This window comes from Papilio xuthus, unplaced genomic scaffold, assembly GCF_000836235.2.
Source record: "Papilio xuthus unplaced genomic scaffold, Pxut_1.1 DF825946.1, whole genome shotgun sequence".
Taxonomy (NCBI): domain Eukaryota; kingdom Metazoa; phylum Arthropoda; class Insecta; order Lepidoptera; family Papilionidae; genus Papilio; species Papilio xuthus.
The window spans coordinates 11,135,910-11,152,101 of NW_013532703.1; the positions used below are offsets into that span (position 1 = coordinate 11,135,910).

The 16,192-nt window shown below is 36.5% G+C and overlaps 1 protein-coding gene across 6 annotated transcripts in view; it reads right to left on the reverse strand.

Moving 5' to 3' along the window:
* Window positions 1-16,192, reverse strand: part of pnut (septin 7-like protein pnut) — a 40,286-nt gene that overhangs the window by 20,404 nt on the left and 3,690 nt on the right. For 2 of the 6 annotated variants that reach the window (XM_013320794.1, XM_013320795.1), the window contains exon 1: window positions 7,124-7,655. In XM_013320794.1, coding sequence (XP_013176248.1) covers window positions 7,124-7,549 — 426 coding nt within the window. In that variant the 5' untranslated portion in view covers window positions 7,550-7,655. Of the gene's footprint in view, window positions 1-4,425; window positions 5,285-7,123; window positions 7,656-14,133; window positions 14,825-15,179; window positions 15,182-15,720; window positions 15,918-16,192 lie in introns of those variants that run through there. The other 4 variants (XM_013320798.1, XM_013320801.1, XM_013320799.1 and 1 more) reach the window with 4 other exon arrangements.

Below are 16,192 nucleotides of genomic sequence, written 5' to 3' on the forward strand. Positions count from 1 at the left end.
CAGCTACATAAATATGTAAGGTGACAAAATTTTAGAAACTTATATAGCCTTCGGTTTCCAAAATACGCCTGCACCTACAAACACGATTACATGTTCTGTTTCTGAAGCTTTGTAAATTTATACATACCTACATATTTATGCAGCAGACTATACAAATCTATACAAAATTATAATATTAATTTATTATTAATAGCTTAACCACCACCTAATACACTTCTTAACAATTAAAATTACATACTACATTATCGATGTCTTGATTTCACTCGATATCCAAAGATAATGAGTCGCAATCCAGGTCGACGGTTCATTTAACTTTCTACATGCACATGCTTATTCACACAGTGCATTTTTCTTATACAACTCATTGTTTTATGTGACGTTTACTTTATAATTACGTTTCTACATTTAAACTTTGTATTTTCTAATCTTCATTAAACATTCAATTCTTATAAACTTGCATTTATTTAAGAGGTACTGCTACACTTGCTGCTTTTGCATTTGAAAATAAAATTGCAATATTCATTAATTGTAACTACAAACAGTGGGTCGCCTGGTTTTATAACTTAGGGCTCGTTTTGTTTAACATGAGTTTTAAAAAATATAATTTGTACAGAAAAGAACAGATTAACGTCTATACAGACCGACAATTCTATCCTTATGGCATGGGTAAATATTTCTTCCTATCCGTCATCGATTCCGCGAACTAGCTAACCGGTCCCGTGCCATTTAACCCAGTTTATATTTCATGTTATTGATTAATTTTGTTCTCCAAATATTCCCTCTTTTACTTCACGAGAACCACTCTACTCATAAAAATACTAAAGACTTATAATTAAGTTACTTGGTTATAAAAGATATAAAATCTTTTATTGAAGCTCGGACTTTAAATAGTTGCAATGACTTGATTAAGAGATAAAATTTTCTAAGAAGTTGTTTTTAAATGACTGTATACGGAATTGAGAGTTCCTCTTTCGACAAGTATTTATCCCATTTGAGTACAAGAGCTGTGGGCGTTTGATCCTCGCGTAGGCAAAACCGGATCTGATGCTAATGGAACGAGTTTATTCAGATACGTCTCTGGAGATGATGCATAGTAACCCAGACTTAATGTCGGTATTAATTAATTATGTCACATTATGATACAAATAAAATGAAACTTGTTTTAGTGCCTCTACTTATTGCTTAACCACTTTTTGCTGTATCGAACTAATTTTGTTAAGAAGTAATAAAAACTATTAAGTAATAAAAGGTTATCTTTTACACTTCCCTACTTCTTTGAATTTTATAAGGAAAGCGATGTGTAAAGGCGAATGTGACAAGTAAGGTATGAGAATTCATTATGTCAATTATTCGATGTGAAAAAATATCTTAAAGAAATATTATTACTCGCAAATCTTTTTCAAATTTATTAAATTAGAAACTGCTATAAATCTAACTTTTTAGTTTTCCTTTTGAACGCGACACGTTCGGTCTAGATTTATTAAAACCTAAGCTGTTAGCTGGTTAATCTCGAATGCACCACAATGCATAAGAGGACTGCGTTACATTATTCATGTGATGTGGCGCGAAGGCAAGCCGTGTGCGTTTTTATATGTACTACATCACTTTGCTATTTTCCTACTTTGAGTAATGAAGTACCCTCGCCTATGGAATTAAAATCTAACTAGCAATTCTTCTTTTAAACCATAAATAAGTTTTAGACTCCGACGGAGAGGCCTAACTAAATAAGATTTCTTATGTTAGCTCATTGGGTAGCATTACATTTTGTATTCCTATCAGCAATATTAATTATTTTGTTGACCTGTAAAACAACAATTTATTATTATATTTTCTATCAGAACTCAAAAAGTATTTTGCCGTATGTTTGGAACTCTTCATATCTTCGGTAGTACGTGTATTTTTATGATAATTTATAGTAAAAAAATTACCTTACATTGGGACAAAACCATAAAAATGTCAACAAACATATCATTATTTTCTTTAGCGCCCAACACTTCGAAAGGAAGTGGAACATTAACTTAAGACATGCAAACGAATTACACAAATATAATTGTTTAATTTGTGCAAACATTCTTTGTCTCGCTCCGTATCAGTTATCACAAACACGCATAATATAATTAACGACTAATTACATATAACGTCACCCGTGAACCTTTTTTAAATTGAGGTTAAACTAATTGTCGCTCATTTTGTATACGCGATCCCTACATTAGCAGCACCTATAATACAGGGTAACATAACGCGTCGTAAATCATTATAATGTTTACCATGTCTAGCGGTTACAAATACTTCCTATTTTGCATGAGATTCGTCCAAAAATTTGGTTGATTTTTCTTAACATTTCAAAATCAGCAAAGTTAAATTTCAAAAATTGTTGATAGACATCTCATTTTTATTTATCTATTGTTTTCAAATTGTCACCATTTAACGAATGAACTTTAAAACAATAGAATAAGGGTTGTAAGCGAATTACAGCTTGTAAATAATTCGGCTTAGCTAGTTAACGTCTCTCTAAATAAGCACGGTTGCGTAACAATTTGTGGTGTTTCCTAAAATAAACATTTAAAACCACGTTATAAATAGAATGAGAGAAATGCTAATTATGTGACAAGCTGTAGCGCATCGCCACCAAAACATTTGGAAATGTCCAACAGTTAGAGAACGTCAACGAAACACAATTTCTTGTCGACAGACAGACACGTGTCTCAAAGCGTTTATAACCATTTCGTGTATCATCTTAGACAAAAGTTAAGTTTTGTATTGCTAACACAACAAACAAATGAGACTTGCTTTAACGATAGTTTCATAGTATATATCAGGCTCTAACTTAAAACGCTGTCAAGACGTAACAGATGTCCGCATACAAAAGGCACGGAGAATGAATAAAATACAACGGTTTATTTGAAGAAATGATTATAGCTAAGGAGATTATAGTAATATTGAAACAAACACTATTAAAATGACGCTTTGTAGTTAAAGTAACTGTAAATTCAATTGATGGTAATGATTAACTGTACATAATTTACATCAACTATCCATACAGTTTGTTGTTCAGTAAAATATAAAAATATATATATTGACTTAAATGATAGTATTACTGTAAGATTGTCTATAAACAAGAATATCTTAAGACTTGGACTAAAACATGTTTAGAATTTGTATGATAGCTATAAGCCAACCGCAGATAAAACCGCAATCTCTTTATACAGTATAGCAAAGTTGAAACGGAGAATACAAAGTTAAAAATAACAACAAATTATCGAGCTGTACTAAACTAGAAATTATCTTAGACATTTATGACTAGTTATTTTTATTACTTTCGATTGAGAAAGGAATCTCAACGAAAATTAATATTCAATCCGTAGTAAGTATTCATAATCCCGACTTACACATTGGTACTTTCATTTAACCCTAAGATTTGCCCAGTAAGTTCTATAATTCGCTGTTTTCATTATAAGTTTTAGTACGATAACTTTACAATATTCTAAGATTAAGCAAAACGAAAACGTTTGAAGTATATTTTCCCAGTATATTTATAATACGGCGCACAAGATGAAGTGCATATCAGAAGTGGCACATACATGTCCGTACTGTTAAATTATTTATAGTCGAAGAGTTTGTGGGCGAGACGTAGACACATTCGCCATTTACAGATAATGTGCAACAGGCTGAGGCGCCGAATGCAGTCGCGACTTGTCGTTATATAGATCGAGTCAATGACCCAACACCAAGGATATCGAAATGGATATACGTAGAATATGCAAGTGAGATTTATCAGGAAACCGATCGAACACATCAATGCTACATTGAATGCAAATTAACATGGACATGTTTAACTACGCCTATTGTACTTTCGCACTAGACAGAAATACGACCGGATACATAGTTAAATGCATAAATACTCACGCATTTCACCCTAAGCGTAAGCACAACCTGGACTCATATTTAACAGATCCCTCCTCATTAATCTGGCTATGTGCTTTTTACATGAGTCTTCCCTAATAAATAGTTCCCGAATTTTACACCTCTGTTTTAGGCCTATAAAACTACATATCAGAATATAAACAATTTCAATTTCTGTATGATGTTCATTCATCTTTCGAATAAACTCTGATGGATTGAAGATGATTCTTTTATTCTCAGGCTTGAACTTACAACTGACAACAATCTCCTTTTGATTACAATATTATGCCTCCGTTTTAAATAGGCATTAAATTATAAATGCGTATCAATTACGAACAAATATAGAAATATATTATCTGTTATTTATCTGCAGGCGTCAATACAGTCTTGACGTATATTCTAACGTATCGTTGTGTCTCCGCGTCCGATAGCGGTAGCTATAAATCAATACAACTCCACCATAATTCAAAACAATGTTAAAATTACTACTTGCAGCTAATCGATACCAAACTAAATATTCACCTCAGCCTTTCTTCTCAAGGACAGATTCCTCCATATGTCGCGCGGGCTCGACCAACCTGCCTTTGTTTTGTCCGAGGCACTGTCGCCGACGCTGCTGGCGCATCGGGTCAACTTCGTATTCCCCGCGCCGTTGCTTAAAGGCCTGCTTTCCATTCTGCGCCCATCCGAATACGGCGAATATACAAAAACAAGTTCGGCTCCAGATCACACACGTTTGGATAAAGTCATTCGCACACAAACACAGGCACAAGTAACAAATTCGCGAACACAATCACTCGCAATTCACTTAGCGAGTCTCGTTCGTGTTACGTGTACGCACGGTTGTTATACATTTTTTTGTAACCGCCTCTCGAATTTGTTGTCTGCTTTGTCTTTTATTTTACACCGTTACTCTGACTCGTTTATATTTTGAATCATAAATGTTGCGTAACAAAAATTCGCGTCACAATAAAATTGCATGTAGACGATGATACACTAAAGTTCAGATGGATAGAAACCGGACAGCCGCTTTAATATGAAGCACACTCGCGTCTGTATCGGTTTGAGGTTAAGTTACCGGTGACTCGGGGCCGGCTGCCGGCTGGCACACGAGCGCCCCAGCGACGCGGCTGCCGTCAACCGCACGGGCCGGAAACACATCGCCATATTATAAAACAACTTTAAAACACCTGCACTAACTTATCTTTCTAAAGTAAAGAAAAATATCAAATTTGTCAAATATCAAAGACACTATCTGTTCTTTTAAAAAAACGAACGTATTACTAAATATTTTAGACGTCACGAACAAGCAAAATATTAAGAAAAAAAGAAATTTAACGTATTTAATTTGAAACTGAATCCCCCAGTTGTAGAACGCGTCCACGTTAACTCAGGTATAAGTTAATTATGTCTATAACTTCGTATAGACGCAAAAGGATCCCGGGCCGTCACACTTATGCCCACCAGACGCACAAAAGCGGGGTCTTATTGTTGAAAATAAAATAACTAGTCGATTAATAGCAAGCAAAATAAACCTTAATCCACTCGAAAGAGAGACGAAAATAAGTTATTAGCAGTGTGTGTTTACATCGTTACGTCTTAAGTTAAATAATGCAAGAGGAGAACGTGCCCTAACCGCTTTTGCTGGTTCGTATAAACTAAAAAATCAGTACTGTGTAACCCCGCTGTACGTATAACTTGGTAGAAGTTGAAATGTATTATACAAATAAATACAAAGTCTGTTTCCTGCGTTATCTGGCCAGCTTTCTCAACGCGTCCACCGTGATAACGTCTTACTGATAACAGAAATTCCTAGAATTCAGTAAACATAATAATAAAGAGCCTCTCTTGTATATAATCGACGGATTATTATGGCTCTTTTGTTCGTTGTAGACAGTAAAAGCTTTAATTTTATTTCAAACAAAGAAGGCTTAAAAGGATACAGTTACACGATCACGTATGCATGCAAACATATCCTTTCACATATGTTAACTTATAAATGCCTACATTAAACTCTTGACAATACAAAAAGATGAAATCAAAGAAAATTTGCGTATTTTTTGCTGCCTTTTATTAGCGTTCTGAGAAATTTCAGGTCAGGGCGCGACCGTGAAACAGTTAATGTCTGTTTAGTGAATTCGACACATGCGAGCAGAATGGCCGCCGCTGCACGGGTTATTTTTAACCCTGTGTGACTTGGGGTCAGTCACCCGCAGTCCTCCCCGCGAGGACCAGTCCTATCACAGGAGGAACTCGCGTGGGAATGCACCAGCCAAGTCCTTACGAAGGGAAATAAGAAACGGAGTAAAAACAAAACCTAGAGACTACTCACGACAAATGACTCATAATCGTGGTTGTGTCTAGAAAGATTTAAATATATTAAGAAACATGATCTTATTTATCGAAATCTTTGAGAAAATCTGAACTGTCATTAGACTTTTTCCTACTACAGTCCCTGAAAACGTATTCGTCCGTGAAAGTTTATCAACAGTCTCATTCAATAGAATGATCATAATATAAAACAAATTATAACTCTACACGTCATTAGTTCTGAGTTCTATTGTTTCCGGACTATACAAAAATACGAAGGTACGTGCAATTCTCCATATTTATATTCTATCATTTTTAATAATTTTTATCATAAACAATGTAAGTTTAAGCAAATTGATCGGGCACAGTAATTAGGCCGTATAACTGTCGACTGGTCCTTTTTTAATACGTCATGCGTCGAAATGTAGCGAGGGTCCCGTTAAGAAAGTATTAAAAAAATTACTTTCAACATGTACATGATTTGTTGTTCCTTTAGGGTTTTGAGAGATGGACAGAACTGTTTGTCATTCGTTTTAGGGTGGTTGTTTCCTTCCACTTTAAACAGCCAGATACAGGTATAGATTAACTCCTTGCAATGTTACAACTTAGAAGGGAGCCACTCCACCTACGACAGTGTAATCAAAATAAAAAGAATCGATCATTTAAAGGTTATATACTAACTTAGAATAGAATATGAATTTTACTTACAAGTGCATTATTATTACGTATGATTCTTCTTAAGATGTATACGCTCTACACTTTCATACGTAAAATAAAAGGAACACAAGTGTTATAAACTTGAATCCAATCGTTAGTACAAGAGGGTTGCACTAAAATAACGAAATTTCCCTTTGGGGTGCGTGCGTTAACGGAGCGATTGGGGGAACATCGAGAGGGGTGCGGGACTCACCGTGGCCGTGTCGGTGAGGGTGGCGGTGGCCGCGGTGGGTCCATTGCTCGTCGTCGCAGTCGTATTGAGGGAGGTCGCGCTCGCCACCTGATTGTTGGCGCTCTGCTCGATGATGCGCTGCCGCAGGGCAAGCCGCTCGAGGCTGGCGAGGCGGTGCGAACCACCGGCACCCTCCCGGTCTCGCTCGCGTAGCCCTGTGGCGCTGAGCGTGCTGCCGGCGCTGAAGGAGCCACTGTATTTGGGCAATGTGGGCGGCGGCACTGGTCGCGCTGAGCCCCCGCGCCCCAGTAGCGACCCGCTGGACGTATACGCGTAGCCGCCAGGGGTGCCAAGCGTGGCAGTACGCGGCGCTGCTGCGAGCCCATTAAGAGCACCAGCGGTGCCATTGACGGCGCCGCCGTTCACCGTCGTCGTTGTGCCGTTCATCTCTCTCCGATGTTTACCGTCATGCGATTCGTATAGCGCGAGCACACACTGTCACCGCGAACGACGAGACTTGTAAGTTCGTCGAAGTACGTACGCGCCGGCCGCCGTTCGGACTCGGTTTGACAGGTCGGCGCGGCGAGACGGGGCCGGGTGGCGCGCGGGGGAGGGCCGCCCCCCGCGCGCTCCGCCCGCAGTCTCTCAGTCAGGACTATTACCAGAGGGCACGGTTGCCTCACCCGACTGGAGGGTTGAAAATGCATTGTTCCTTATTCTCAGTCAAGGTCAACACGAAAATTTTATTCTATCATTTTCATCTTTGCTCCACAAAATACATGGATACGTATAAATGGAACAATTTATGTCCATAAAAATGATTGATAGTAATAAAACCAGAATAGGATAGTAATAAATGAAGTCAAATATTCAATTTTAAGTAAATTTTACTATTAATTTTTCGCAAAGAGAAATTTGGAATATATGCATTAAAAACTCAGTAAAGTAAGAATTTTAAGTGTTAATATATTGATCGTGCAATAATCGAGTCGAATATAAACGAGAAATTAACTATTTAAACATATTTCACCCTTGTGAGTTCATTAATGGACATTTAAATCAAAGCAGCCCTAAGCAACGCCGGTCTAATTGCAATCATTTGAAGAGTACTTTAACCCTCGAGCGTCATCAAACGCATTATTAAACACCTCTTAGAATAAAAAGTCAATTTTACTAGTATCAAAGCCTTACTTTATACAGTAATGCTGAAAGCATTAAATTCAAAGTACAATTAATTCATAAATGAGGTTAAAAACATCAAAATCCATTTGATAATATTAATCAGTTTTTTATTAAAATAAAACGTATTACCTGGGTTTTCATCACTGTTATCAATAGGTGAAAGAAGGAAATGACGTTTTTGGTTCATTGGCCCGCGTCAGCTAAGACGCGAAGTAAACCTCAGTGCGGGTCATTAGCGGAAGTACTCGAGTCGTAGAGAATAGACATCCGCAATCACGCATGCACAAACTTATACAGTTCGATTTATTATTATAAATCGAATATGTAATTATGGAAAAATTAACAACAGTTTATTTCAGATATCGAAACGTTTAATCAGACAATCACCTATTAAAAAGTTACATAAAATATTCCTAGAAGAAATGCATATAGATACTTTAAGTAAAGAATCTTTTTATCCACTTTCATTTACAAAAACCATACAATTCTATTTCTGTTGCAAAATTTAAAAAAAAATCGCATGAAATCTTCAATTAGATAAAAAAAGGGAGTGGCAGACTACTAGTATCTATACAGTTCGGATGTTAACGATAAAAAAGTGTCGTATAGAAGAAAGGCAGAGCACGTGGCGGTCGCATGGGTGGCCGTGATCGACCGAAGCAGTGCGCAAGCGCGGCGCTACCCCCTACCACCGACACAACCCTTCGGTGCAACACCGCCCCACGGCATCAATGGTAATTGGGAAGTATAATGAACTGCAACCAACGCAATGCCCATCTTCACAACTTTACTTCGTATTCACGACACTGCAATCGGTCCATTGTATTAAAGCATAAATACGAAAATATATTTTTTAACTAATCAGGAATCAAACAGGACATATAAAAAAATGAACATTTCAATGACCTACAACAATCAGGGATCTAACCAGGATTTTATACTTTAGGTCTAGGTGAATAAAAGACAGCAGACTCAGAAGGTACTCTTTCATAATTGGACGGCAAATAGGTACCAGGCACTAGTTTATAAACTTAATTAACCCTGGTACAAATATAACGGTAATCAAAAAGGCGATTAAATTTTGTTAACACGTTTGTGCCAACGCATTAATTAGTATACCGCTAAACTTTCTCGCATAAAACATTGTATACAAAATACGTGTTATAATGCTTTCTTGCAGGATGCCATTGAATGACTTATCTTCCGGCATGCGGGTTTTCTCGCAGCGATTGATCGAGAGTTTCAAATAAACTGAACTGACAACATCATTATTAAAAATGTTTTAACATCTTGTGATAATATGTGACGTGATGCAAAACGGTATGAAAATAAAAACATTCACTTTCGAAGTATGTTGACATTACTCAAAAACACTGCCAATACCAAAATATAGTTTTATTATGTAAATATATATCAGTGATGAATATAAGGTTGATATTTTAACTTTTGACATAAAATAATTATTTCGCCTGTTTTTGAACCTGCCCTACACAGCGGATACAGGATAAAAACTCATTGAAGGATTTATACGTACTCATTGCTTCACAAAACTATAACTATATAGCTGTGCGCGTGGTATAAAACACATAGTAAGTAGCCTACGTGTTCTTCCAGACTATGTTCTACATCTGTTCTGAATTCCATCAAGATCCGTTCCTTAAACTGTTCTGGAGATCCTTTCTAAAAAAACATCCATCTCTACCTCCAAACATTTGTGAGATAGATAAGTAGGAATTTATTTTATTGATAGTCATAAAACGCCTAAGTTACGAAATATTGAGGAAAAAATCCTTTTTCTGTTTAACCAATATAAAAATTGAACGCATATATTAACATAATTATAACTGTTACAGTATTTTTTTTAATATTACAGATGTAAAAGCTTTTTTTTTTTTTTTATAATAATTGATAACAAAAAAAATAAACAAGTATGAATATCAAGCTATGGGTACACATTGTGAACTCATCTTCCTGTGAGTCAAGTCTAAGGTTAAGTCTCTTCATAAGATGATTATATAAAAGCAAATAATTATACAACCACATATAAATAGCTTAGATATAACCAGCTGGTATCGTCCTAAAAAAAATTAAAACACATAACCAGCATGAACATATTGTACGTGTAGCGCCATCTACTGTCAACTTGAATACACGAAAATGTTCAACACTGCTGACTACATTCAAGTGCTTCTACACAACTCGTAATGTTCTTATTTGTCGTTAGATGGCGTTGACAGTGTTTTATCGCAAGCAACTAAAAATGGTGACAAAAAAAAATATTAAGTCGCAGTAGTTAAACAAAGCAAGTTATAAATATGCGAAAAATAATTTGAAGTATTTTACACCAAATGTCCTTATTTGTAGATCCTCTAGCAATGCGTAACTACATTATATGTAGCTAACGAGAGCTTTTTTCCGACTGACAGGGATGTTTGCTTTTTCAAGGATTTTAAGTATCCGTGCCTCTGTAACTGCAACAATGCCACCATTTTGAAATGTGAAGTTACAACCGATTATATCTAGATAATTCAAGGTTTTGTCATTAATTACAAGTTTATTTTGCAGTCGTAAAATATGCGTATACCAACAGTAGGTATAAAATGATAATCGAGCAGTCGACCTGCTCCCCACTCAGGTCAACGCTATCTGGTGCACGTGCAAATTGAAGAGTCTAGGCGAGGTCAAGCCATCTCATCTCACTTCATATACCATCCAGTATATGTCTAAAAGCAAACTACTTTTATAAAGAGTTTCAAACTTTTAACCTGTGAAAGAGAACTACTAGAGAAGAGTATACAAGAGATCTATTACAACAGTAAGAGTACTGTGGATTTTTCTAATTCCTCTTATTAACTCTTTCAAAAAGTCAGATAACAATATTGTTTTTGTACTTGTTGTAGAGTGAAAATTCACGGTTACATTTATTAATAATGTTTTAGCCTTAAATTCCGTTGCTTAAGTAATATGCAGTGTTTTCTTAACTCGATCAACTTTTTTTTCTGGATACTCACGGTAAATACCATCTTAAAATCATTCAGAAATGTTATAAGAGTACATTGATGAAATTTCCACACGTTTCTGTTAAAAATCCGCTATCAATAGTATGCTAGGCGAAGTTTAAATAAAATTACTTGCTCAATTTTACTGGTAGATATAGGGCATTAGGGCAATGAGGTCGGTTAAAGTTTACTTGTTTTCCTCTTTCAACTCATATTACTTCGCTTGGATGAACGATAAAAAGCTTCACTTTATTTCGTACCACATCGAAAATTCAAAAAATATTAAACGAAATTGCTCCAGCAAACTTTTTCGCCCTTGACACGGAACATCTTTTCGCAATGTGAGACGAGTGTTCGAAATAAAAAATAAGCAACGAAATTCTAGAAAACAAAGACTTCGACTCGGGAAATACAGAACACTGCAACTTTTCTTTTTAAAAGTTAAGTTGGAACATACATACTTTATCTTCATACATAACAATTTTATTCCTTCTAAAAAATGAATTATCAGAGAACAATCTGTAAGTTACTTAGAAAAAACTCTGCGTAACAAACAAACACTATACGATAAAAATGTTCTGAACATTTATTTTTGATAAGCAGGTCGTATTTACAACAATTATCTCATTTTCTTCCGTGTGATTGTAAAAATAATAATTGTATTGTACTACGATTAGCGTAATAAGAATATAACAGTAGTACTGTGAAGTAACACTGACGTCAGTACGGGAAATGAAAAAAAAATATCAGTTCCCTACGAACCACGTGTAATGAACGTCCGCTATATTAGTTTGTTGAACTTACACATGCTGAAAGATAGATAAAAGATGTGGACCTGCTCATGCCTACATAACTAAACCTCGCAACTAATCTTATACAGTAATCAAACACGTTGTTATTTATATCTCTTGTTAACTTCAACATGAAATTTAAATACTAATTTCTAACAATATGATATTGTTCTGATAGGTATACGTATGTTGCACAAGCGATATAAAAAGTTAAAAAGCATTGGACGTAGCCACGTGCGAAGCCATGTTTCTCGCGCCATGTTCACTATTATAGTTAACGTAACAAATGACAATCGGCACGCAGTCAGCTCACTCGGCACGCCTCATCAAGTAAATTACGGTCTCAATACATCGGAGACAAGGATTTCTTGCACACAATGTGCCTACTATGACACTTGTGGCATGTGCTATAAGCGTGTTAAATTGTGCTTTACTTGAGCATAGGCAAATTTTGCAATGAAATGCCTAAATAATATTGATATCCAGTGGAACATTACAAGTATTACCTAGAGTACTCCAATAGATAAAGGCAAATAATAACAAAAGTGTTTAACGTAGATAAATCTATTTTAGTTGGATAATTATCTAACAAATGCCCTTCCCCATAATCACTAACGGCGGTCGTACAACTCACGTCATTACATACGAACTATGAGGAAATATTGCATTTAAATCGATGGAAACCTTTGCAATTGTGTAGCCTTTTGTATGATCAATTTCTAACTCATATAAATTTGGAGAAGTAATTTATATAATACCAAATGACTGTTATGTTACCATTTCGCGATTTGAAATAAATTTACCATAGAATAATTGTCTACCAAGGCGAACAAAACTTTTCAATTTTTCTTCTCAATATACCATTGCTATGAGCATATTTCTTGTCCATGCGTATTACACACACGTGTCGAACATTTAATATGACTAAGCCACTAAATGCATGATTTATCACAACGCCAAAAGTACACGGTTTGAGTTAAACTCGGTGTTTAGGCGAAGAGGCACGCGCCCAGCGGCAACATGCCGTGTTTCTAAAACAATTCACAAAACACGCTACAACTTCCGTTTATAAAATCGGCCGGTCATCGAACACATAAACATATTTGTGTTATCAAATTTGCTGTATTTACTACTACAGGAATATCCTAGTTCCATTCAATAAGCTACCACCAAATACCAAGACTAGCGAGTATTTTGGTTGACATCAACTGGACAAATTATCCTTATTACAAATGTCTTATTATAATTTCAGAAAGGAGGATTGAAAATACAATAAATTGAGATTTTGTTTAATAATGTCTTATAACAAATAATGTATTATTAAAAGTACAAATTTAAAGGGCTTGTTTTACATATTTCGAGTGAGATGATCTGACGCTCTAAGACTAGGCATCTGTCGCAAGGGCACTAAATCGCCAAAGAGACTCCAAAGAAACCACCTTGTTTAAGTCATTACCTAAAAAATAAAGTCATTCTTAGGGTTTAGGACCAAACCTACACATTTACAGCTACAAAGCTATACATTGTAATGATAAATCTTTCCTATTTGGCGCCTTTTCAATCCCACGCGGACGGAGTCGCGGGCGGCAGCTTATTTAAATAAAATGGGTAAATCGAATACTTCAACTATAATTATTACGGTAAATACGAAATTACATGTAAGTACATTAATTGGAAATTTGTTGAATCAATATAGATGTAAACTATACTTTTCCTGTTATGAACCAGGACAATTTAAATGCAATCTACCTCAAATGGTTAACATTTATATTACAAACTATAATATCGAATAGTCATTGGTCGGGACATCTAATCTATAGTCAATAATTAAAGTAAAATTAGTCATAAACGTCAACAGCGAGCTATCACAAATATTTGTAGTGTAAAGAAATTCCATATGCGGTATCGAAATGACTAAAACAATGGATAACTAAAATAAACACTAACGAGCCCATTTGTTGGCGCTGCGATAAGATTACAGATACCTACTTAGTACACATTGAATTATACTTGTAAGACTTCGGATGGACGATTTATGTATTAAGAGAACGATGCTCACCTGATCGTTACTGCCCATGGGCTTGTACCGGGCCAAAACAGGCCTGGCGCGCTGTCGCATCACCGGCGAATCTGATACCGAAGCCATCCTTGGTTAACGATAGTCACACTTGCACTTGCACTATTGTTATTATTGTTAAGGAATTACGCACAGTACTAACTCGGTCACCCGTTAACTAAACAAGACGGAAACATACTGCAATATTTAGAGCGACGCACTGACGAGATACAACATTTTCCGTCGACAAATCACATCCGGACGGGTGGGCTGTAGTGGAGTGTAGTGCTGGGCGCGCGGCTGAATCAACCGATTACGCCAACACTTCGCTTAAAACTAACTGATAACAAATTAACACTGGTAACGCAGACTTAAAGTGATTCATAGGTAATAAAACACAGCTTTGATTATTATCGCTTTTAGTTTAATCGCGTAGAAAACTGATATTGTTTTTTTGTGTTCTTCATATTGCACCCCTTTAGAATAGTAACAAGATTCAGTTCATAAGGTTAGAGTAAGGGTTACCGGTATAGTTCACAACAATAGTACCGAATTTGGTAGAGAAACGGTTGACTTGTTTTTTCACAAATATTTTTTGTTCTAAACGACTCGCCTAACAATGAAAACGACCACTCCGCGATTACGTTTTCGCTCACTGGAATGGAACAATGGCAAGGGCGCGTCGTGGATAGTAGACATGTTTAGTCACTACGAGCGCCAGCCGATGTGTAAGTGTCGCTTAAAAACATGCACATACGGAGGATGAACGCCCTTATGGGAGCGATATCGGTGTCACGGTGACTCCGGACCGGCCCGGGGCGCTGCGCCGCCGCGTCGAGGGCCGAATAGCGGACGCGAATTCCTACTCGTAATGCAAACGACGCGACGCACGCATTGTGTTCGTACGTGAGGTACCGAACCAACTGTACTATCGACCTAATAACTCCTATTTTGTATTAATAAGTACAACAATAAGCTGTCACTATTTTTATATTACAATTGACCTAGTAATTTCTATCGCACTGGACAAAAAGGTTGCTTGTACTTACCGCTATGCGACCACCGGAAAAGCAGCACATGGAACAAAAATAAATAAATGATTATTAGCACTATGATATTTTGATAACACCTGTTTTTACTTAAAACCAAAATTGAATGATTCACTAGCTTATAAATACACACCTAAACAAGGAAGACAACATGTACCTACGTCTTCCAGACTATCCGCACTATCCAAGTAGGCGACATCCATGAACAATGTTTTCGGTCCGCATCCACATATAAAGTGAAGCAGCACTAAACTAGCAAAAGGCCGCGGCTATGAGGTGTAAGCGGCACATTGTGATAAAAATCTACACACGATTCCATGAATCAATACACTTGAATGCTATTGTTTTTAAATCTAGATTGTTTTGGATGCGGCGTGCGCGAAGTTATAACAAATCAAACAATTGTCGAAGAAATAATTGTTAATGACAAGAATGCACACATTCATGAAAGCGTTTTCACTCAAACCACTATAAATACGCATTAAACATAAACAATACTAAAACAACACCAGATAAAGACTTTAATAAACATCTTTCTTACGTGATGAATTCAAATCCATATTGTTGAAAGTCTCTCGGCAACTTCGTGACGAATATCGCGTTAAAATTAACGACTCGTAACTAATTACAAATGGCATCACAGCATTACGACAAACATCAACACTTAAATCTTTTATCCATGTTTGGCTTTAATCATGTTACAAACGAGAACGGTAATCTGCCACAAATATTTACGCGATGACAAATAGCGGTACTCAGCAGTACTGTACTGGCGGTGACGGACAGACGGACGTATAAAAATATGTTAATGTGGAAGATAAACGTGTGTTTAGCGGCGACGGAGAGCGCGCGGTATGCCCCCGTCCGCGGCAACTGAGCGCTGCACAGCTCGCGCTGCGGTATTATGCTATTTCAATTCGCGCAGAGAATTCGCAACTTGGCAAATACCGACGCGTCAAGGGTGGCCGTTCCTGGGACGATGTAACTTGAACCAGAAGGAACAACATCGCTTT